General features: G+C 44.0%; 5 protein-coding genes across 12 annotated transcripts; 3 read left to right on the top strand and 2 right to left on the bottom strand.

The window, feature by feature from the left end:
• The first annotated feature begins 4 nt into the window (after positions 1–4).
• On the top strand, positions 5–1,753 carry ucmaa (upper zone of growth plate and cartilage matrix associated a). Of its 3 annotated transcripts, XM_088282191.1 has the most exons (5): positions 5–157; positions 672–722; positions 809–901; positions 1,162–1,260; positions 1,516–1,753. In XM_088282191.1, exons 1-5 carry the CDS (start codon positions 100–102, stop codon positions 1,602–1,604), a joined length of 390 nt encoding a protein of 129 aa, XP_088138317.1. In that variant the 5' UTR covers positions 5–99; the 3' UTR covers positions 1,605–1,753. The 3 variants fall into 3 exon arrangements, with proteins under 3 accessions (XP_088138317.1, XP_088138308.1, XP_088138322.1); XM_088282182.1 differs by lacking the exon at positions 1,516–1,753 and having other exon boundaries at positions 812–901; positions 1,162–1,504; XM_088282196.1 differs by lacking the exon at positions 1,516–1,753 and having other exon boundaries at positions 53–157; positions 1,162–1,503.
• A 528-nt stretch (positions 1,754–2,281) lies between these two features.
• mcm10 (minichromosome maintenance 10 replication initiation factor) lies at positions 2,282–9,576 on the bottom strand. Of its 2 annotated transcripts, XM_088282086.1 has the most exons (17): positions 7,424–9,576; positions 7,208–7,247; positions 6,888–7,109; positions 6,531–6,800; positions 6,246–6,441; positions 5,967–6,132; positions 5,713–5,880; positions 5,438–5,554; positions 4,604–4,788; positions 4,432–4,526; positions 4,219–4,332; positions 3,692–4,153; positions 3,477–3,604; positions 3,293–3,406; positions 3,071–3,216; positions 2,689–2,731; positions 2,282–2,475 (listed from the first exon to the last, which is right to left on the bottom strand). In XM_088282086.1, exons 2-17 carry the CDS (start codon positions 7,233–7,235, stop codon positions 2,392–2,394), a joined length of 2,538 nt encoding a protein of 845 aa, XP_088138212.1. In that variant the 5' UTR covers positions 7,236–7,247; positions 7,424–9,576; the 3' UTR covers positions 2,282–2,391. The 2 variants fall into 2 exon arrangements, with proteins under 2 accessions (XP_088138212.1, XP_088138217.1); XM_088282091.1 differs by having other exon boundaries at positions 7,208–9,576.
• LOC148341421 (calcium-responsive transcription factor-like) lies at positions 7,830–9,587 on the top strand. Its single transcript, XM_088282147.1, has 3 exons — positions 7,830–7,981; positions 8,135–9,128; positions 9,189–9,587. The coding sequence occupies exons 2-3, from the start codon at positions 8,136–8,138 to the stop codon at positions 9,468–9,470; spliced, it is 1,275 nt and encodes a 424-aa protein (XP_088138273.1). The 5' UTR covers positions 7,830–7,981; position 8,135; the 3' UTR covers positions 9,471–9,587.
• Positions 9,588–9,708: 121 nt separating this feature from the next.
• Positions 9,709–16,384, bottom strand: optn (optineurin). 5 transcript variants are annotated; one of them, XM_088282116.1, is made up of 13 exons: positions 16,356–16,384; positions 13,494–13,564; positions 13,216–13,403; positions 12,954–13,115; positions 12,662–12,840; positions 12,088–12,184; positions 11,765–11,874; positions 11,539–11,688; positions 11,357–11,450; positions 10,832–10,990; positions 10,597–10,730; positions 10,283–10,356; positions 9,709–10,207 (listed from the first exon to the last, which is right to left on the bottom strand). In XM_088282116.1, the coding sequence occupies exons 1-13, from the start codon at positions 16,367–16,369 to the stop codon at positions 10,095–10,097; spliced, it is 1,545 nt and encodes a 514-aa protein (XP_088138242.1). In that variant the 5' UTR covers positions 16,370–16,384; the 3' UTR covers positions 9,709–10,094. The 5 variants fall into 5 exon arrangements, with proteins under 5 accessions (XP_088138242.1, XP_088138250.1, XP_088138227.1 ...); XM_088282124.1 differs by lacking the exon at positions 16,356–16,384 and adding an exon at positions 14,390–14,644; XM_088282101.1 differs by lacking the exon at positions 16,356–16,384 and adding an exon at positions 14,390–14,643 and having other exon boundaries at positions 13,494–13,618.
• Positions 15,344–19,501, top strand: ccdc3a (coiled-coil domain containing 3a). Its single transcript, XM_088282158.1, has 3 exons — positions 15,344–16,092; positions 16,401–16,578; positions 18,225–19,501. The coding sequence occupies exons 1-3, from the start codon at positions 15,704–15,706 to the stop codon at positions 18,528–18,530; spliced, it is 873 nt and encodes a 290-aa protein (XP_088138284.1). The 5' UTR covers positions 15,344–15,703; the 3' UTR covers positions 18,531–19,501.
• The last annotated feature ends 3,541 nt before the right edge of the window (positions 19,502–23,042 follow it).

The following is a 23,042-nucleotide window of genomic DNA, read 5'->3' as shown; positions in this document are numbered from 1 at the left end:
CTCAGCCGCCCTTCTTACTTTTCTCCGCCGCACATCTCTCATCAGAGTTAAACGAAGCGCTGTGAACTTTTGTCGCCACGTCCGTTCCCGCTCTCCAAGATGTCCCGAAGTCGGGTCTTCGCTCTGTCTTGCCTCACCACCCTCGTCATCCTCACTTGTGAGTAACCTTCGAGGACGGGTTGTCTGTTTGCGTGGGGGGGGGCAATAGAAGTCAGTTGGGAATTCAAAGCAGCGGACTAAAAAATATTTGGGAGGAAAAAAACAGTTCTTACCTTCTCAGACGTTTCAGGCTTGAGTACTGATAAGAATTGATGATAACAGTATATAAAAAGTTCAATTTATTCCTTTTCATTTAAGTCTTCCTGATAATTGAAAACACATTTTGGCACTGCCGTGTTTAAACTCACGAAAGGGGGAAAAAAAAAACGTTTCCAGCTATAATCACTGGAGCCTTGAACCACATGCTGCTTCACCAAATCCAAAGACAGAGTCTGGTTGATTTCCAATTTAATAATACAAATAAAACCTCAAACACGGAACCAAAGTACAGCGTTTAACCATCTTTGCTGAGCCAAGGTAAACATTTCACATACGAAAGCATGTAAAGGTCACAGCGTAGAAAGCTGAACAAAAATAAATCACTGATAGCAAGTAAATATTTTTTTCCTTAGTTTCCAGTGTCGCTCAAAGTGCGGACAACCCCAAACCAGCAGATGTCAAAGGTGATACTCGCTTAATACCTGACATGATAATTTGCCTGCAACTGTGGCTAACTTTCACATGTTGAACTTTGACCCCGAACCCCCAGAAGCCTCGCGACCTGTGTTCATGCCCGAGGCAGACGCTGCTACTTTCTTCAAACGCCGCAGTCGCCGCTCTGTGAGATACTACGAGCGGCTAGGTGAGTCGTACACTGGCGATAAATGCGATTTTAGGTTTGGTCATTTTGGAAGCCAGTAGAAAACGAGTGCGTGGATTCCGGCGAGGACGACATGAGGATATAATCGACAAAAACAGCAGGGATGGCTGCTAAGTCAATCAAGTATTGTGTCATGCAACCGAAGCCCCCTTGAATATTCATCACGAGCCTGCAGAAGGAGTCACGGGATAGAGCGGAGCAGCGGCCTTCTCATAATGCCAGTGACATACATGTGTTTGCAGCCGAGCAGAGGGTGCATCGGGCAAACTCGGAGCGGCGCAGGGAGCACAACGAGGAGCAACGCAATGAGTACGAGAACTACGCCGAAGAGGATCGTACCGGTAAACGCTCTCACGTCGCGTGGCATGGTCATGGTTTGAGAGGCTCAAATTCAGGCGTCACAATTTGGAACCAAAGAATTGTGAGATTGATTGTGATTGTTAAAAAATAAAAAATACAAGGGACGAGGACCTTGGGGGTGGAAAAAAAATAATAATCGCATGTTAAATCGCTATGGCGTTATCCTTTTTTCAAAAAACATTTTTGACGCATGTTTGACTAACGTGAACTTCCCTTCCCTCTTTTTAAACGCACAGAGCAACGGGAAAGAACGAGGGAGAAACAAGAGCAAGTTCGAGAGTACAACTATGACGGGCGTTACCCTCGATATCACTGGTTTCACTAAATGTCAACCATATATGTTGATATAGCTTAAAATGGCCGAAAAAGGAAAAAAAATCGAAAGGATAACAAGCCAATTATCTGCTTTGTGTGTTTGTTTTTTTTTTACACATTGTACGCGCTCAATAAATAAAGAAAACACTACGTAACGCACGCTTGTTTTAACGGCTTTTTCCTAGCTTCATAAAAAGTCCCCAGAGGCATTTGTAACAACTAGTTAAACGTTTGCCTTCAATTGATTTTCGGAGAGGGGAAAACAGCGGCGGCTTCAATCGACTTTTATGTACTGGCAGCGCGACAACGATGAGTTTCCTGAATAGTTTGCACCGCTGATGTATTTAACACACGACAGGACGGTCAGGAATTTAGAGTATTCAAATCAGAAGGCAGGGTGGTATGGAATAAAAGCGAAGAGGAGGGGAGCTGCGCAAGTCATCAGGCTGAAATAATTTCCAGATCGGAAAAGTAGAAGGAGAAATGCCAAAGAATCTTTCGGTAATTGTTCTAAGATGATGTTGTTCTATTAAAAAAATAAAATAAAATCCTGAGATACCACCTGAGACTCGCAGCTGGCATGAGCGCCGACACCTGGAGAAGATTACAGAAGGGATTTTTTTTTTTTTGTCTTCGCATAGAAGACGAGAATTACATTTCACAGGGTTGTGGAGGGGAAACGTGAAGAATTCTTCTCCAGCGGAAATGCGTCATAAACGTGTAAATCACGATAATTTCGTCTCCGTGATCAGTTACTGAACAGCAAATAAAAAAATAAATAAGAATAAAAATTGGTTCTACTTTAAACTGTTGAGGAACCTTCCGTGCTCTTCCCCTCGCGGCTTCAGAAGCTCGCCACCGATCTTTGGGCCCGTTTTCTCCTGTGAGAGATGACAAGAAGCGATTTGATTCCCGCTTTCTCCCAAATGCAGGCGGAAGATACAGAAAGTAAAAATCAAAAAGCATCCCCAAAAAAGAGATAACTACGTTAAATGATCTTGCTGATGTTGAGCATGACCATAAAGCTGCAAATTTGTACTGGATGCCTTTTGGATAATGAGGTGTTGAAAATGAACCAGGAAGAACTTTTTTACCTTCAGCATTCCATCACGCTGCCATTTAAATAGTCCACAATTACTGGAAAGATCAGACAAAAGGTAAGTTAAAATGTCAATACGGCACAAGTGTTTGTAATTCATACACAATAAGCATGAGGACATTCCTGATGGTCGAGTTGGCCTCAGCAATTAAAAAAAAAAGAAAAAAAAAATCTTGCGACAAAATTCCAATTAGATTTTTTTCCCTCGCCAACACAAATACAAAAATCAAATGACGACATACAAAATGGCTTTGTGCTTTTTACTCGCCCTAACATGAACTTGCACCGTTCACAGACAATTCAAACTGTATAATTATCTTGGAAAAAGAGCCGCGAGACGGCTCAGCACAATTCAAACGAAAAACGTGGCGTCCTACCTGCAGTGTTTGTGCGGCAGTCTGTCAAGGGCGATGGCCCTCTGCCCGCACGGACACCTGAAGAAACGTTTGATGGCGTCGTGCCAGTGCAGAGGGTGATTCTCGCCCACGCAGCGATCCGCCGCCTTGAAATAGGTGTAGTTACACTAGAAGGCAAGGATGCAAGAAAACTCGTAAAGCACAGCATTTATGCGGGCGCTCTACTTCCCTCATGGAAATGACCTTTTTACAGGAAACGGCACGGCACTTCATCTCCCGGATGCCTTTCATTTTCTCCTCCATCTGCTCCTTCTTCACCAGCGGGTCGAAATATTGCTCTTGCAGCTGATACTCAGCCTGAGAAAAGAAACATGGGTGACAAAAGAGAAAATAGCTGGAGAAACACAAGCGGTTTTGAGTGTCGTACCGCCTGCAGGACGGCTCCATGGAGGGATTTGGCGTTGAGGATCTTTTGAAAGGCGTCCGACTGAATGTAGCGGAGTTCGTCTCGTTTCTTCTTCTCGGCCGGCTCCGCATCGGCATCCTCGCACGCAGCTGCACGAGAATGCGGGTGATTTTAAACACAATACAATGTGATGCGACAGCACCGAGGTGTAATTTGTAACATTGCAGCGTGGGTACCGTCAGGTGAGGTGAGACTCTTCTCCACCCGGGCGTTAATCTCCCTGCTGCTCGTCCTCTTCCTCTTAACCGTGTTGGGGTCTTCCTTCTCCAGCGCCGCCCCCTTCGCTCTCAGCTTTGTCAAAGCCGCCAGCTTGGCTGCCGAGAGGCTCAGGGTGGCGGCGGCCGGTGCGGGAGGCGGGCTGGCGTCGAAGAAGAGGACGTCCTCGCCCTTTGAGAAGCCTCGGCCAAGTGTGGGGGTGTGCGGCGTGGCGTGGCCTTGGGCGCTTTTGGGGACTCCGGGAGCTGCTTCGGGGGATGTCAGCAAAGAGGGCGTGGTTGACTTTGGCACCTCAGCCACCGGGGTGCCCGCCGCCCTACGTTGGCGGTTCAGCAGGAACTCCCTCTGCTTCTGTTTCTGTTGCTTTAGAAGGTCTGACGCGGAGACGGACTGAACAGGAGCTCCTTGTTGGTCTTTGGAGACTGACGAAGAAAAAATTGAGTGGTTTGAGCACACGGGTTCAAACGCATTTATCTGAGTTGCGTACCTGATGCGTGTCCCTGGGCCAGGTGCTTCTTAAGCTGCAGAGCTCCGGGCGACGGCACTGACATCAAGCTTTTGAATTCGTTTGAACAATTTGAAACTTCACCAGACTTCAAGGCTACAGGAAAGAAACAACTTGTCAACGTTAGTTTGCGAATGTTCACACAATCCGTGTACAAAGGATTTAATGCATTTTCAAAGCTCGAGCCGGCCTCACCAGGCATTTTCGCCTGAAGGATGTGACGAGCGGAACCTTTCACAAAGAGCTTGTCCAGAGTTGTCTGTCCCGTATTTTTCCGTTTGGACGCAGTTCTGCAACACATATGGACGTCGTTAATTAAAATGTCTTTAAACGTCACATAGGCGCAGAAGCCATGGTCAAGACTCACAGCGATGCTGCGCAGGCGGCGGACGAGACGCCGCCGTAGTGGAAGCCGCTCTGACAGATGCGCTCCCGGAGGCCCTTCACCTTTTTGGGCACCTTTCCGGAAAACGACGACTGCAGCTCGGAGCGCTTGGAGCTCATCTTTTTGTACTCGGCCTGGACGTGATATTGGCAGTACTGGCACTCGTACTGGAAGTAAATAAATAATTTATATATAATAATTTATATATAATTTAAATAAATAAATTAGCTCAAAGAATTTGGAGGTCAAAGTCAATCAAACAAAATAAAATAACTCACTCTAATTTTATTGTAAAATGTATATTTTATGTCATTATAAATTAATCACAAACGATTTAATAAAAAAATTAATTGAATATTGATGTAAAATAGTTTATTTGACAACTGAAATAATCATGATTTATAGAGCACAACCACCTCAGATGTAAACAAGTGCTGTATGTAAAATAAAAAAATCAAACAAGATACATACAATCAAAATAGAAATATAATAAAATGAAATAAATTAAAATTACATTTTCTTTTCAATTCATTGTCTTATTTTCATTGTCATTATTTATACTGGTAATTTGTTTTTTAATTTAAAATAGTGTATTTCAATACTAAAATATTCACAATTAATTTAATTAGAAACAAATTACCAATAATTTAATTACACGGATGAAACATTCTTAAATGTATATATGATTATTTCAAGAAGGAAATAATTGACATGGATTATTTAGAGTTCACTTTTGTAAAATGAACAATTTAACTTGGGAGATAATTATAACATTGTAGAAGTGCTTATTTTACAAATTAAATTCGACAACATTACCATGTTAACCAGCTGAGAGCACGGGTCTCCGTTTTTCTTCATGGCTTTGCACGTGCCGTAATCTTGAGCTTCACCCATCAGCAACACTTTCTGTGGGTGATCCACTGTCAAGCTGACCTGCATGTCATCATATGCAAACTTTTTAAATTCCAAAATGACGATTCCCAATAATGTAAAACATCAACGACATGCCGAACAGAGGTGACAAGAAATAAATGAAAATTGACAGTAATGAAAATAAAAAAGGATGTTTGTTTTCTATAGTTTGTGCTCACCCCGTCATACCCGTCTTTTTGTTTCATGGGGTTGGGGTTGAGTATTCCGATGACGGTGCCCGTTTCAGTCTTCCAGTGCTCCTTGTGGACGTCGCCGAACAGCAAAAGCGACACAAACACATCCAGGTTGTGGAGGTCGTTCAACTTCCAGATGCTAAATGTTTTACCCTTCATAGACGGAGATGTTATAATATAAAGTAAATACTCAGCGCATCATCAGATCCAATCTCAGGGAGGCGATGCCAGATACTTACACTGTTGCTGCTTTGCGGCGTTGCTTTGCTAACCAGCACGCCAAACGTTACCCAGTCGCTGTCCTCCAGCTTCTCGCGTTGCAGTCGATCCGGCACCTGTGACAAACGGATCAGGCGGCGGTCAGCCATCTTGCGGTTCATATCGCTGGATGAAACGAGTGGCTTCCTGAAAAGATAAAATACACAAAATATAAGATTCTGAAGCTGACACTTACCTGATTTTTTTTCAAACACATAGATTTGAGTTGCCTCATTAAAGATTTCCTAAAAAGTCCTGACCTGAGTCGCAATCCGGAGTATTTCTCCATTGCCACGTCTTTAGGAAGGGAGTCCAGTTTAGGCGGTCCCGCTGAAGTAGTTGAGCAGGGTCTGCTATGGAAGGTTGTAGACTGGCGCTGAGGAGTGGCCGCCTTGCTCGTGCTTTCCACAGGCAGGAAGGAGCTCCCCATCCTAATCTCCAATGGTACACTCGCTTCTGAGATATATATATATATATATATATATAAATAAATAAATAAATGACACACTCAAATGGTATATTCATTCATGTGATGATGGGTTTACCTGATGAAGTGCTGGGTTCGCTTTGGTGGGCTACTCTGGGTTTGCGTTTAAAAGAGTCAGCGTTGCTCAGCGCCGAGATAAAGTCTGACTGATTCTTTATCTTCTGTTTCACATCAGCTGGTTTTGAAGGGAGACGCTTGGAGGTGGCCTGGCTGGGATGTGACGGTTTCAGAGTGGGTGAGCTCGCTGAAGAGGAGCAGGAAGCACTCTGGCTTGCCTCCAGCTGCCTCTGCAATGCCTGTATTTTCTCCTGCATCTGCATCAACTCCTCTGAACAGGATGGAAGGGAAAAAAATAAATTAATAAAACATTAAGTTCAAGTGTGTCCCATGAAAAACAGCGCCGATAAAAAAAAACCTTGTAGCTGGGACCTGTTGACAATCTCACAGGCTTTGCTTTTGTTTTCTCCAGATCCTTGCTCTTCTTTTTCAATATCCTGCACATCTCGTCCTTCCTCATACTCGTCCCCCACGTCGTCAAAGTCAAACAGGTCATCCAAGGCATCTGTAAACTGCAGCTCCGCTCCACTGTCTTCATTCTCCGCCATTAGGGCTGTAAAAATGTCCAAATCTTCTCCACCTGGACAGAGAGTGAATACATTCGTGTTCAACCCACTGTTAAAGCATTATACTGTACTGAACGAAGCTTGGGGGCGTGTGCAAAAATAAAATACTTACAATCCATGATAGGACAGTCCACCTGCATACAGCTGCCAAGCTGGAGAATAACACTCAGTGTAAGTGGCAGTTAACATTCAAGGTACTTTATACATTACATGTTTAGAAAAAAAAGCACAATTAAGAAAAGGACTATGATAGGAAGAGTTACAATAAAGTCACGACACTAAATTCAACATGGCTGCACACTGGCTGCACTGTAGACGACTAACTTACCAATAATGGGCCAAATTGACAGCCTTTGTGTCTTCTATATTATTTAAACGGAAGCCAAGTGTATTTAGTTGAACTGTTTTATGATTATTTGGTCACTAAGTCGTAAATATACACGTATTTATACGTTTAACAGAGCATCTTTTAGATGCTGTTCTTCCCAAAGCGAGGGAGAAAATCCAAACTGGCGGTCAGCGGAGGACCCCACTGTGTTGTCGTAGTCTTTGTTAGGTGACTCAAATGTGCCTGACGATAAAACCTATCTCAACTTTGGATATTACTTATGGTTCAACGCTAAAATTATTATGATTTTAAATTTTATAAATTAAACACAAACATTGACTGGGTGAGGAGAAAATGCATTTTTACCGGTAAACTTTGTATTTCTTCTGCAACACAACGGCAAATTTTCCGACAACAAAGTAGGCGTGTCCTCGTACAGAGGTCTTGAAAAGTAGAAAAAGCGTCAACTTTTGCGCTCATATTGTGCTATAAAACTTCGATAAACATCGTAATTAAATTTATTTTCCTATAAGGGGGTGTTCATGAGGGAACAGACAGGTAAGAATCGACTTAGATGGAATAACTGGAAATTGATATTTTCAACGGAAATACCTACCTGCATATTAATTTTCACTTGAAATAATGAGAGGCACGTAACGTCAACGATTGAGAATTAACCCGAGGATGCAATTCTGTATTTTGTTTTTAAAGGATGGAGGAAGGTGACGACGACGCGGTTCTTAGTGCTATCAAGTGGCAGGATTTCCTTCAGGACTACAGTAAAGATGGGGACTACATCCACGGCTTTGTGACTTCTGAGTCAAGCGTAGACAATGTCCTGGAACTGTACCGAAGAGCAACTAAAACAACATTCTGCACCCGCCGCTCCTCATCCCTGCAGGTGGATCCGCTCAAATGCAAGAATAAGAAGTTCTGCACTCGCTCTTTCGTTTTCTGCAGGACCATCAGCCCACGCATTACCGATGATGGCGTTCCCTTCACATATGGTGGCATGAAGATACTGGAGTGCCAGTATGGACCTAAAAGGGAGCATAGAAGAAAGAGTGATATACAAACGTCACATTCTGATGTGGACATGAGAAGCAATCACGAAAACACGGCACCCTGTGGACTAGAGAAGACGCCCCAAAAGAGACTTTCCACTGGAGTCACCAAAAAGAAAGGATGCCAAGCCAAAATCTCAGTTTGGCAAATCTGCAGGTTGCCAGAGTACATCGTCACGGCAAAGAAGAGCGTGACAATTTGGCAAACCAAAGCCAAAGAGAGGCTGCTGCGGGACTTGGAGGAAGGGAAGGAAGTGATGATGGAGAGCCGGTTCTATATCAGTTTCCCTCTCCGGCGAGCGCACACAGAACATTCGTCGATCAGCCAAACTGAAGCCCAGCCGCTCCATCCGCAGATCATCCAGTGGATCGAGCAGCTCGTCAGCGAGGGCATCACCGCCACCCGGGACGTGCAGGCGGTCCTCAGGCACAACGTTCAAACCAAAATGTCTGACGTCGTGGCGCCGGATGAGCAGCATCGGGCGTATTATCCCACACTAAAGGACATAGCCAATCACGTCTATAAAGCCAAAGTGAAACGGCAAGTTGTGAGTCAGCCGAAAACTGATGACATCATGACAACCCTCCTGTTACTTGAAGGATCAAACGGCCTCTTTGAAGATTCTCATCAATCCCACCACGTAAGTTAAACGATCCGAATTTTGCGTGTGAATCCACTTGATGCATTTATCGCCCCACAGGTGACAAGCTACGTAGATGAAGCCGTCTGGAAAGCGAGAACGGAGCTACACGAGGAACTCAACGCCATGTGGGCGTCGTCCATTAATTGCGCCGACGCAGTCCCACTGAGCGAGCTTAAGGCGGCCATCAAGGCCCTCCACGACCAGTTTGTTGCAAACTTGGCAGAACTGAGACATACGCCAACGCATCAGGAGGAAAGCACGGACGCGTTCGCTTTGTCACCAGCAAAGATGGCGAGAGTGGACAACCAATTGCACACCTACTTGACTCTGCAAGAATAAAACTTTTTTTTTTTTTTTTTTTGTCAGTGACGGATTGGATCTCTTTATGTTGAAGTAAACCTACACAAGTTCAGGAAAAATATCGACGGCAATGTAGAGAATGTGTTTTCGTAGCACCATTGTGTCCGAAATGTTGTTTTTGTTTGACCTCACATGTTGCCAGACTCACAGTATGAGATGAGATTAAATAATTTTGAAATGCACTGACGTCCTCTTGCTTCACAATCAAACTCTCTGACCTGATTACATTTTGTTTATTTAAATTTACAGAACAATGCTGTCCATTTAGATTTTGCAGGAGTAGTGCGCCGGATAAATTGTCGAGGGATGAGCTTCTCGAATCAAAGACATCTGCTTGTAATAGAATACATGCGCCGGATGGCACAAAGGGAAAAAAAAAATATCTGATAATACAAAAGCCCAGAGTAACGGGTTCAATTTTTCACCCCCGGCTGGCTTTGACTCACGCAAACAAACTGCAAAATGACATCAAATGCTAAAAGGATATCAACTTTTCGGACAAACGAGCCACGACTTGAGTCTCGTCACAGGAGAGAGTAGGTACAACCAGAGGAAGACTGAGATTAAAGTGCAAAAATATTATGAACACCGAATGACGAGGGGCTAGTTGATGCAGTCCATGATGTGGATCTGCAGGGAGTCCAGATCTGGCAGGATTTCGTTGCACTTTGGACAAACGTGTTCAGGAATGCTGCCCTGATGCTGCCAGTCAGTGCCTGCAAGACACGGGAAATCCTGAGTGGACAGTATTTCCTCCCACGCGGTTGCTCGGAAGCATCACCCAGACATACCTCTTGAAACTAAAGGTGACCCTCGTGCGTTTGGATTTGTCACATGTCTCCTTTGCATGTCGCCTAACCTCTGCCTGTGGACACACACGGGAAATTCCACAAGTGAGGAAATATTGAGGTTACCTATACAAGCAATTTTTATTTTGGGCATATGGGACACTAGAGGTAAGCTGTGGCAGTCTTCGTGCTTGGTTCCTATCATAAGTCACCTGACAAAAATTTGAGATCTCATTTCATTTCCTGCCTGTAGTCGCTTTGCATCGGCTGCTACTAAAAGTTCCAGTGCATCCCCCCCGCCCCAACTTTTAGCATACCGGCTCATCTCCTCTTGCAGGTGGTTGTTCTGCTTCTTCACGTACTCCAGCTGAACAGCAAGACGATCCCTCTCCTCGTGCAGTTTCTCCCTTGCCGCCCGCTCGGCGTAGAAATCGGAGGAGTAGACCTCGGCCTGCGGAGACGACGGGGGGTAAACGCCGCAATTCAAACACACAAAATCCATTTTACAACTCCGAGTTCTACAGGACGAGAAAAAATGCAAAGTGTGCTCACCTGCGCCTCCAAGACAGAGATGGTCTCCAGCTCCTTCTCCTTCTTGAAAATTTCCTGCTTCAAACTGTCGATGTGCTCCTGCTTGGTCGCCAGGGCCTCCTCTGCGGCGCTCAGCTGACCTTGAAGATTGTCCACCACCTCCCTGCCCACCAGCTCAGCCTGCAGCGCCGCCATAATTTGACCGATTAATAACGCCACTCGTGTCTCTTGCACCACTCGTTTTGTTTCGTTTAAATTGAAGACTAAATTCTCAGAAGGTGTCAGCGTGAATATGAGCCCTGTGATTGGCTGGTGGCCAGTCCACGATGTCTCAAAGACAGATGGGATCCTAATGAGGACAAGCGGTATAGAAAATGGATGGAGAAATGGAAATTCCGCCGCATATGCAGGACCAGAATCGATCATTTTCAACCTCCATCTGGATTTGACATTGAAATTCGATTCAATGTGTGCTTACGAGACGCCTGTATGTCTGGGAATGCTTATACTTTTTGGAAAGACGGGTGCTGGGGTGTCTTCACATACAAACATCACCTCTCTCCTGTTCCTCTCTTCCTGGAGCTCATTGTAATCTTCAAACAATTTGGTGTAGGCGTCCTTCAGCTGGGCCATGTTGGTCCTGCGATGAACCCAGCATGAAGTCTGTCAAGCCTCGGATTTTAAAGACATGTACCTTCAATCCCGAATGAGAACACGTGCTCACGGACCTCTCCTCCGCAACCTTCTTCTGCACAAACAAATTCTGCGCCTGAAAGCTGTCGAGTTTCAGCTTGAGCTGCTCGTTCTCCGTTTTGACCGCCTGCGTGTCGGCCAGCTGCGCCTTCAGACAGGCCACGTCGTTCTCCACCCCGCGACAGCTAGGAGAGCCGAGAGGAAGCGTTGGTTGTGCCATCCTTTAAGTGGAGCTTTCCTTCAAGATAAATGTGAACAAACCGGTCCTGCAGGTTCTTCTTCATGCCGTCCGCTTCATCCAGCTTGCTCCGGGCCTGCTGTAGCTCTTTACACAGCAACATCATCTGCGATTTGAGGAACTCGGATGCCACCTGGAACGCAAGACAAACATTTAGATCATGTGATTGCCAACCACTGTGTTGTGAGAATCCATCAGGTGTGCCACAGGAGATGAAAAATGTTATTTAGAAAACTTATATTTTGAAGTTCTGCTTTTGACAGGTTGTCATGACAACACTGCACCAGCTGGAAAATAAAAGTGAATTTACCGTCTCACACCAAAACAAAAAACGTGTAATAACTACCTCGTCCTTCTTCGAATTGTCTCCGGTCCCCTCTGTCATGTTGGTCTGCGTCATTACGGCAACATGATTGCTCCTCTTTTCCTCCATCGTTCTTATCCTGTGCAAGAACGTAAAAAAGCATTGATGCATGATCTGAAAAAAGTGGCCTCCATCAGGGGGTTAAAATCTTTTGATTTGTTTCTAACCAAAAATAAAAATGCAACACTTTATTGAGCTCAAAGCAATACAAACATTAATTTGACACCATGTTGGTGTTAATTGAGGAGCTTCATGTTGTGCTTTGGCATCATCTTGTGGCAATTTCATGGTACTGCAGCAGCGCTGAAAGAGGGGTTCGTTTGTATCTCTCGTTTTATTCTCAAATATAAATTTTGTTTTTCCATGGAATAAGTTAAATGAAAAATTGCCACATGATTCTTCTTTAAAAAATATCAATTATTAGTATATTTTATTATCTTATGATTTATTAAGCATTTTCCCCTATTAAATAACATCAATATTACACAAATGTTTCAACATTTTTTTCCCCTGGAAATATGTTGGGAGTGTTTGAACTACACGGCGTGCACTTTACAAGTCAACGGTAGACTGCAGCTCGGCCTGCAGCCGCTCGGCTCGCTGGGTCTCGTTCCTGAGGGACTGCAGCAGGTGGCTGACGGTCACTTCCTCGCTGTCCAGACGGGACGCCGTCATGCTCGCGTTGGGATGATTGCCGCACTTTCCGGCGCCCTTCATGCTCACGTCGCCGTCGTCCTGAAAAGACACGGTTGAACTTTAAAAAGGACAAGGTCGAACTAAAATTTGCAAGTTAAGACATGATAAACTGAACTCTGCTTCAAGGTACAATCTTTTTTTCTTCTCCTTACCGACACAGTGATGACCTCGATGAAGGAATCCTCATGGGGGTTCTGGTCGATCTTCAGATGCAGTTCAGAGTTCAGAGCCACCAGGTCGTTCTTCTCCGCCTGGAGTCGGTTGACCTGCGCATGCAAGGCGTCCACTACGGCGCTGTGACGAGAAGCTGCTACCTGGAAATGACGTGTTGAATGCTCCTCGTGAAAATCAGGATTACACTGTCTCTTTTTTTTTTTTTTATCTACATGCCTACTGTATGACATGTGCACTCACTTGTGAGACATCTAAAGCACCAGCTGACTTTCTCAGCTCCTCATTTTCAACAACCAGGGCATCCATCTGAACCCGGGCCTCCCCAAGCTTCTTCTCCAGGAAGACCCGCTCCTCCCGCTGCTTCTCGAGCCACATGGACAGCTCCTGGAAACGCTCTTTCATCGTCAGGTTGATCTGATGCAGTGCCTCTAGGATAGAGGGGGAGGTGGGGAGCAGGTTAAGTGGACACTTTCACAACAACAACTAATGAAGATGAAGAGTCCACAAGCTTCTCTCACCTTTCAGGTTGCAGTTTTCCTGGATAAGAATGTTCATCTGGAACAAGGCCTCTTCCGGCGTTCCCACCAAGCTGGGGGAGAGAGAGATGTCCCCGTTCACTATGGGGACTCCAGAAGCCATGATGCTAAGACGAGAAATAAAATTGTGATCACATTGTTAGGGAAGCGAATGGATGGGAAGTCATCTGACTCGCAAACTTTGAAAAGTTCCGTCATCTTGCAAGCCAAGTTTCAAGTGACAATGTCATAGATGTATCAGTGACACTGGTTTGACACGGCATTGTTTTGTCTAGTATTTTGCGGTTTTATATTTCCCATGTGGTTAATTGACTTATCTCAATGAATTGTAATTACAAAGTCAGAAAAGTGACTCAGGACTTGAGCATGCGGCGGCAACAAGGAAGAAACATCTCATCGATTGAGAAAGTCACATGACATCGTAGTCAGGTCCCCGAGGTCGTCATAACACATCAACTCAATTGCTACCTTGAAATAATGTTTAAAAAAAAAATAAGGCTGACTACAGTGTTTGTCTCCTCTCCTTCAGAATCTATTGTAAACTAGAAATATCTCAGTCAAGTGTCAGTTTTAGGTTTCTTTGAAATTAATTTCTTGTTTACTGAGATGTTTGGATGCGTGTGTAAATGTAGCTTTAGTTTTGTAGTTCGTTATCGTGAACCTTTACCCCGCTGCTACCCCATTCAATGTGTTGTGTTATTTTCGTAGTGGAGATTCCACAGAAGTCCAGTACAGACGAAAAGAAGAGTGAATTTCGATTTTGGACGAAGCAAGTCATCTACTTTCTGTTTCAGGCTTACCAGCTCACACCGCTTTGAAACGTACAAATTTCAGCAAAACTGCGTCACAGGGAAACATTAAATGAGTTTCAAACTGACCTCCAGTGGGATCCAAAGGCAATTTTTGACGTTTGTTTCGAACGCAAGTAAACAACACCTGAATTTTGGAGAAGACTTGTTTTGTTGATGAACCCTGAAACGTCTGCTCTGGGTTTTGGGTTAACGTCAAGTGTAACGTTGAATTAAAAACAACTTCTGGTTTGGGACTTCAAAATAAGATAAATGTAGCCATCCACCGCCATTCGACGAGGGAGTGAGACCGCAGAAATATTTTATTCTGAAGACAGCTTTGTCCCCTTTTCCTGTTACAAGCTACGCGCACTTGGTGAAATCCATTTCCTTGAAGTGACGTAAAAATAGGATGTCCGCTGCATCTACGAGACAGTGGATCCCCGGTTTACGACAATCCCTAACGTCGCGCCACCAACTAATCCTCGCAAATATGTTGCATATTTACAGTTTTTATGGCTTTACTAATGCGTTACCATAGGTTAGCGATAGACAACGCATTTAAAATTATTTAATTTTTTATTTTATTTATTATTCAACGACGTTGATAATCCGTTTAAAATCCACTAGATGGCAGTGATGCAAAAAAAACGGGAAACGTAATGCGCGGGTGGATAAAAAGTAGGTACAGTGTTTTTTTTCCTCCAATAAACTTATTTAAGGCGAGAATAAATAAAGGCCGACGGTATGAAGGAAGGCAGAAGGAACATTGACCAGAAACCTTATTTAAACCCTTCTCTGTTTTGAAACCTTACTTTGAATCCCTAAACCGCCCAAGAAACCCTAACACGTGCCCCTCAACACATTTTGGAACCCGGACCCTTGGACGACACTACTATCATTTAAAAAAAAGGTTCATCTGGGCAGCTTTTATATATAATGACGCATATGGGAATAAGTTCGTGTTGTGTGTCCTGCAAACGTCATAATGTTAAAGGAGGACATTCAGAGTATATCCAATATAATTATTTGTTTTTAAATTACATTAATACTTTTGGCTTATTTTGTATCCTAAAATTCAAATACGTATATAACATTTAGTTTAACGAGTTACTACCTAGTTGTCCTTGAACGCAACAATCTCCCTCAACAGTTCACTTGACCCACTTTTCCACGAGTCTGTGAATGCAGCACCGGCGCTTCTCTTGGAGGAGGAGGCGTGTGAGATGGACACTTTGGAGTTGACCGTCAAAGTTTTGCACTAAAGGAGCAGGTTCATTGCACGTTCTTTAAATGCAACTTTTCCAATTCATGGAGCAGAGCAATTTAAGATTGCCACTTTTGATGTTTCTTATCGTCCGATTGTAATTGCATTTGCAAGTTGGAACGCAGTCAAGGGTCGTGATGACTTTCACTGTTCTTTTCCTCGCGCTGCTTGGCGTTTTGACGCACGGCTGCCAGCTGCCGTCCGAGTGGCGGCCACTGAGCGAAGGATGCCGCGCGGAGCTGGCCGAGATCATCGTGTACGCGCGGGTTCTGGCCATCCACCGGGAGCGTCTGGGCGCTGGGGTGGACAGCCTGTACAACTCGCTGCCCGTCGGCTTCGGTTACGGCTACGAGGGCGCGGAGGAAGGGCTTCTGTACTCGGCTGAGGTGGAGCTGCTGTGCGATCAAGCCTGGGGGAGCATGCTGGAGGTCCCGGCGGGGTCCCGACTTAATTTCACCGGCCTGGGCTACCTCTCGTGTCAGTCTCACACAGTGATGGAGAACTACTCTTATTTCTTCTTCCTCAGGTAGGCAGGTAGTGTTTGCATGAACTGTTTTTTTTTTTTTAGGGCAGAGCAATTCTGCAATAGTTTGAATTAAATTCAATATTTTTTTTTCGTTTCCGCTAGATGATTTGAACTGTTTCCACTAACAAGTTGGTGTGATTGTAAATTAGGTGATTTGGTTGCTCTAGAAAAAAACAACTTACAAACTAACGGTGTCAAATATTCAACATAAAAGGGGAGTAAGTGATTGGGAAGAAGTCATAAATGGCAACAACGTATCCCACCAGACGCGTGACATCCTTTCCCAACGTTGGCAATTTCCCCACCAGGATGGACGAGAACTACAACATCCTGCCCCACGGCGTCAACTTCCAGGACGCCATTTTCCCCGACACGGCAGAGAACCGCCGCACCTTCTCCAGCCTCTTCCAGTTCTCCAACTGCACCCAGGGGAGCCAGCCGTTCCACACTTTCAGCCCCGAGTGGGACACTGTGGAAGACAGCAGGGTAAGGCGTTAGATTCAATGTCACTGGCGTGGAAAAAAATTGCTCAGAAGAAACTAATCAAGCTAACATGCTCTAGGTAACAAAACGGTTAACATTTCGCCTCTTGCAGGCTCATTAGTGCATTTTTTTTGGTCTTCTGCAAACTGCTCACGGGCAGCTCGGGAAAACAAGTCACAACACGCTAAAAAGGGAATTGAATTGTTTTATTGGCTGTAAAAGTCCGGGGTGGAGATTCCCCTCCCATTCCCACCACCAACTGCGCTCCTGCACACAAGTTGACCATTTTCTGTAGCTTGTTGCTATAGCAACCCGTGCTTCTTCCTTGATTAGTTGAAATTTGAAATCTGTAGCACACTACTGGTGTACACAAACAATGGAATAAATTGCTTTCAAATCTACATTGGAAGTGAGGTTAAAATTTTAGTCCCCATGGGAAAACTCCAACTGGGTGCGTCAAAAGTCAAAAAAGCGAGTGTCAGGGCGAGGCAGGTTGCCAACCAGGTGTTCAGGAATTCACGAAGCCCCTTTTTGAAGAGACCTAGAATTTTCGTCACCTGACAGTTTACAAAATGTAGAAAGCGTTTTCATCATTGAACCCCTAAAGTTGAGTGCGGGGGGGGGGTGTTGTTGTTCTACCATTGTGGGAACCAGACACCCCCTGAAGGACACACACGAGACTTCCTCTACATTCAAGACCCTTCATTAAGCTTTTGTTCGAGGACACCATGTAATCTTTCGACTGAAAGATAAGCCACTATTCCCCCCCGGACCCCTTGAAGGCACATCGTTTGTTATGCAGCGTAATGCAATAATGGAGAAGTCGGAGCTAGTTTGGAACAAAGTCCTTAATCAGCACATTAACATTTAACGTGCACTGATTAGGGACTTTGCGGGGATTGCTCAAGCTCCCAAAAATCTTTTATGGCCCTCGTAAATATTTGATGTGGCTTTTCAGAGGCTTGAGAGGTTGTCAATCCCCAAAATAGTAGACGAGGGAACGTTTCAATCCTTCCCGGTGCACCTCAAGCAACTATATTAAAAGTCATTACTTTGGTACAACAACGACTGCCTGGAGATCCGATCGATGGAGATTTAAAGACGAGTCCGATTGGGTTTCTACGCCGTCGCGGTTCGGAAAACCGCACGTCGCAGCTTCTTTGGTGTACTGATTCCTCAAATGTTGCACTTGCCTGCGTGCCTTAAACAGCGTTTGTGCAGATGATGCTTGAACAGCTGGCAGGTAGTACACGGATGTTTTGACAGATGCTGCGTGTGTGTGCGTGTGTGTGTTTTGGGTGTCCCACAGAGATCCTTCTTGGGACCCTATGAGAAAGACTGGCCAGTGTAAGAAAACAAAAGTTGAATTTTGTTTGCGTTCAATTTACAATCATTGTGTCCTTTTTGAGGTAGCATTGTTGATCCTTCAGCCTTAGTGAACAAAAAAAAAACATCAGACAGTAAGAAGATCGTATTTGTGGTGCATAGTGATGAAAGAAGAAGAGTAATTTACTCCAAGTGCATGCTGGGTAATTCACATGACTTACACAACCAGCCGCTGAGAGGTAAGTCCTCCAGTTTGTGAGGCAAACAAACAAGCAGACCGTCGGCTAACCCTGCGCTCACCCCCCCCCCCCACCCCCCCGCAGCTGCTGTGCTCCTCCATGCAGGCGGCGCTATTTGACGAGGAGGAGCGAGGCCGCGAGCTGCAGGACCGCCTGGCCGCTGCCGAGCGCAGGAACAAGCAGCTGAAGGGGCGTGTACGCAAGGTCAAGCGCTCCCTGAGGAACGCCCGGAAGGCCGCGCGCAAGGCCGAGCAGGAGGCGAAGGACCTGCTGGTGAGGCTCAAGGCGGCCGAGCGCCAGTCAGGACATCGCTTCAACACCATCACGCAGGAAGAACCTCCGCCGGGGCGATACGGCAGCCCCGCCCTTCGACAGAGAATGCAACTGTGATGGATCACGTGAAAGCTGCTTGTCAAAGTGGACTGTCAGGGACTGCTGGGCGGTCTTTCTGGGCAAAAACCCTCATTGAGGTAGTTGGTGCGTGGGCCTTCAGTGGGGACTTTTTATGCCACCACGATTATGCAATTTGGTCAAAATTAAACCAAATTGGGCGACATAGACATTCAACACAACACGCTGCGGGTCCAGAAAATTCTTTAAAATGGCTGGCAGTGAATTATAATATATTTTTTTCGACCCACATTTTCTCAAAAGAACAAGCAACATGGCAGCACGATTCAGATTGGACCAAAAAAATCTAAAAAAAATAAATAAATCAAACATTCATCCACTGGAAGCAGCGCAGAAGAAACGCGAGGAAATGAAGATGATAAAGTGTTGGGATGAGATAAATACAATTCCATGGAACAAAAACGTAGGTTGTTGTAGGTCGACCGGATGACTAGAACACAAATTTGGCCTCCACCCAAGTTTTCCGGGACAAAATCACAAAAGCAGACCTCCTGAAAGAGAATCAAAGCGGTCGCACTTGCCTCTTTCCGATAGCGTTGAGGTCTTCCTCGCTCATCTTTCGTCCAATCACAGACGGCCGAGTGGGTCGGCTTGGAATGCCATTGACGTTCAGCGTCGTTAAACTCTGCGTAAACAAGCGCAGCGGTGAGACGATTGGAGTCGCATTTAATTCGACGGCACTCGAAAACGAGGATTGTGTCACTGTGGGCTTTGCTGACATTTATCCAAAATGCTTCTTACGTTTGATGTCAAGAATTGAATCAACTCTGCTCATAGAATTTTTGACCTTCTTTATATCCAGTGTCACTAGAATCAAATCTTACGTCACTTTACAAAGTCATCTAATGGGCTGCAAAGTATCATGTTGATGTTTTCAAGTGCACAATGAACTAGATGGAATGTGAATATTTTTTTTTTTGTACGATAAAATTGCATTTGGACCAAAATGAGTGAAGTATGTACAGGTTTAAAAATATTTAGATCCAGCACTTTTTTTTTTGTATTAATTCAACCTGCTCAGCGCACCGCATAGATTTGAATTGAATCGCTCTGCCCGACATTATTACGCGGGCCGCATATGTTTGGAGAATTGTAGGTCAGAGGATACGCTCAAATGTGTGGAGTATTCAGGGAGAGGAATGGTGTGCATGTCTGGTTCATCAAGTGAATGGAATGTGTTTGTGAGGGGGCAAGAACAGCAGGACGTCGGCGAGATATTCCTCTAATTCGGCCTGGATGGGGACTGAGGGTGATTACGGCGTCTCAGATGCATTTTATGTATGGTAGCTTTCAGTATTCGTGCCGCTTTGTGTAAAAATGACATTTCGGAAAGCGAAAAGTGGAACTAATCATGCATTATGGAGTAAACGTTGAAAAATTGGACACATGCTGAAACGCCAGCCGAGGACATTTGGAGATGTAATGCAGGGAAAATACATCACCTCCGCATCTTGACTTCCCACGAATACCCTGGAGAGGAAAGAGGATCTTCTTTCATTTTTTTTTTTTTTTTGTCCGAGTTTAACCTGCAAGCAAAAAAAAAAAATAATCTGGAAAATTTACAAGCATTTGTAAATCATTCAGACATATCAAGTCACAAGAAGTACCGTAACAATTGAGGATGAGAAAACATATGGAGGGGAGTTCAAATATTTTGACGGGGAAGTTTTCAGTCACATTGGAAATTAAATAGAGGGCGCAAATATGATACAAATTTGAGCTAAAACCTGATTTTTTGTTTATTTATTTATTTTTATCGTCGTCAGTCACTTGCTCCTCATAACCTGCAGTCCAAATTATACATCAAACATTTCAAATGAAAACTAAATGGAAATGAAGCAGCAGATAAACACGCCTACAAATATTTTTGGGGAGTGTAATAGCGACACGTCTAAACAGCGGAGTATTAGTCAAGATTTTAGTCAGAGGAAGCACCGTCTGCATTCGCGGCTTTCAAATGCAAAATTCCAACTGGAGCCAATAAAGGTAACAATTGCCTTGAGAGTTTGCGGCATCTGCTCAACATCTGTTTCACACCAAATACCTTCGACGCTCTATCCAGCATAGTGATGGTAAACTCGGCCATATTGCGACATGAATGGAGCCCGAAGCCTGCTGGTGGGGGGAGAAAAAAAAAAGCACAATTATAATTAAGAGTGAATATGCATGCATCGTAAAATTTGGAAAAAAAGAAAGGAAAAGATGTTTTTAGTGATCATTCGGGATTTATTCCAGGAGAAAAAAAAAAAATAATCACAAAAGACAATCCAGCCCGTGTCGTCATGGTAACTGATATGTGCACATGATTGTCGAAGGCATCCGATATACAAGCCCCATGGACACACAAAGTCATAAGCATCAGAGCGGCAGACGCGAGGGTGTCGTCGGGCGTGACGGTGGCGCATCAGATGGACGGAGACCAACGCGGGGGGGGACGGCGAGATACGATCACAAGCACCGTGTTAAGAGTTTCAGTTCTGACAAACAATAGCTGAAGATCTAAGTCAGACCTTAAACATTTTTATATTTGTTTTGGTAATTAAGGAAAGTTGTCGCATTATTTTTAGCTGATTAAACGCACTTTTTGATCACAAAAAAAATAATTAAAAAATTCAAAATTAAATTCAAAAACTAAAAAATAATTTGAGATGAATCATTCACATTCAACACTATTAAATTATATCCAGATAAATATCGAATTGTTGTATCAGAGATGTACAACACGAAAACATATGACGACAAAGGTCATCGTATTTTATTGATGCACATAAAAAAAAATAAATAAAAAAAAGTCACAACTAACTAAAATTTGTTTGCAGAACTGAAACTCCATTCGGTGACAAAAAGTGCCAGAATCGGTTCGGATTTTACACAACACTAACATGATACTGCAGTCAATGAGAGCCACTCCAATTCCATAACAGTGTTTCAGAGTTGTCACAGCTTTGGATTTCTTCCTTTAAAATGCCCCACCCAAAAAAAAAAAAACATAAGCCTGAGATCATTAAACGTTGTTCACTGACACTGAAGTGGTACTGGAACACTGAAACATTCGACTGCACAAAACTCTAAAAGAGGATTTTTTTTTTCCCGCCCCTATCGGAACATTCCAAAGACTATACAATCAACACTCGGAAGCACACACACTCACACACACACACTCCGCTCATCCTCTCCCTCGAGCCAGAAGAGCAAAACTTTTGTAAATACTTTGAAAATGATCATTTCGATTCACATTCTATGTACACAAGCCTTTTAAGCATTTCATTCAAAAGAAAAGACACAGAAAGCCCAGAGGAAGTATGATCACGAAGCATCTGCCCGCAGTACAGCACATTCCTCAATCACGTCACTCAAATTGTCAACAATAATTGAGAGGAGTTTCGTTCAAATAGAAAAAAAAAAAAGCGTACATCAATTCCAGGTACAACATTCCAATTGATACACTTTTTTTTTTTTTTTTCGTGCCCCCCCCAAAAAAAATGCATAGCAATCCATCTCACTATGTACAGCATACAGGGTCATCATGAATAATCAGATTAAGCCCTTACATATAAACGTTTTTTTTTTTGTGAATGACACTTATTTTCCTCTGAGAAAAACATGGAATTCTAAAAACTCATTTTTTGGGGGAGGATCATGAAATGTGGAGATTCAATAGATTTGACACACTCATTTTTTGAAAAATAAATAAATAACAGACTTTGTAAGACAGTCCACTAAGACAACATGCATCTAAAGACACGCTAAAATAACCAAGGGGGTGTGCACAGGACAAAGTCAGTTCGGTTTGAAAGTTCTGGAAATATACAGGTTGTCCTCCATGCAGTGACTTGAAATACGTAGAAGAGCTCACAAAGCATGTCACCGCCATCCAAAAAGCAGGAAAAAAAAAAAAAAAAAAAGCAAACAAAACATCACAACGTCACAAATCTCCTGAAGGATCGTAGTCCATTTAAAAATGGATGGATGGTCATATTTAGATATTCGGCAGCAGCACTCTCGGGAGAGGAGATAAATACGCCCCCCCCCCCAAAAAAGATGGCAACTCACAATAACGATCATATCAAATCATACAAAATCTATCAAAGTATCATCACTTTCTCGTCCAGTTCTGCCGAGCCTCGTGTGTGAGTTCTTTGGCTACATATTCACGATAAAGGGATAGCATCGAATGACAATCTGATATGTGCGCTGACAATGCGCTGCTCTTGCCAAAAAACAAAGGCCATTATCACTACGGACACAATCAGTAACATTTTTTTTTTTTTTTTTTAAATGCCGCATTCTAGAAAATGGAAAGTCAGTATTTCGGATTTCCCAGTGCTCTTGAATGCAGCATCACACCTTCATCAAACAGCTCATGTAAAAATGTAATCCGACTGGTAAGAGTAACACGATGGCTGCTACTTGCAAACATGGCTCGGGAGTGAACGTGAAACTCGAGCGGCGGGTCGCCGGCGCACAGCGCAGCTGCAGTTTTCCCTGAGC

The sequence above is a fragment of the Idiotropiscis lumnitzeri genome, chromosome 2 (genome assembly GCF_059441095.1).
Source record: "Idiotropiscis lumnitzeri isolate Australia: NSW breed Sydney's pygmy pipehorse chromosome 2, RoL_Ilum_1.0, whole genome shotgun sequence".
Lineage (NCBI taxonomy): Eukaryota > Metazoa > Chordata > Actinopteri > Syngnathiformes > Syngnathidae > Idiotropiscis > Idiotropiscis lumnitzeri.
Note: the sequence above shows the minus strand (reverse complement) of the source record. Positions and strands in the feature narration are given on the sequence as shown.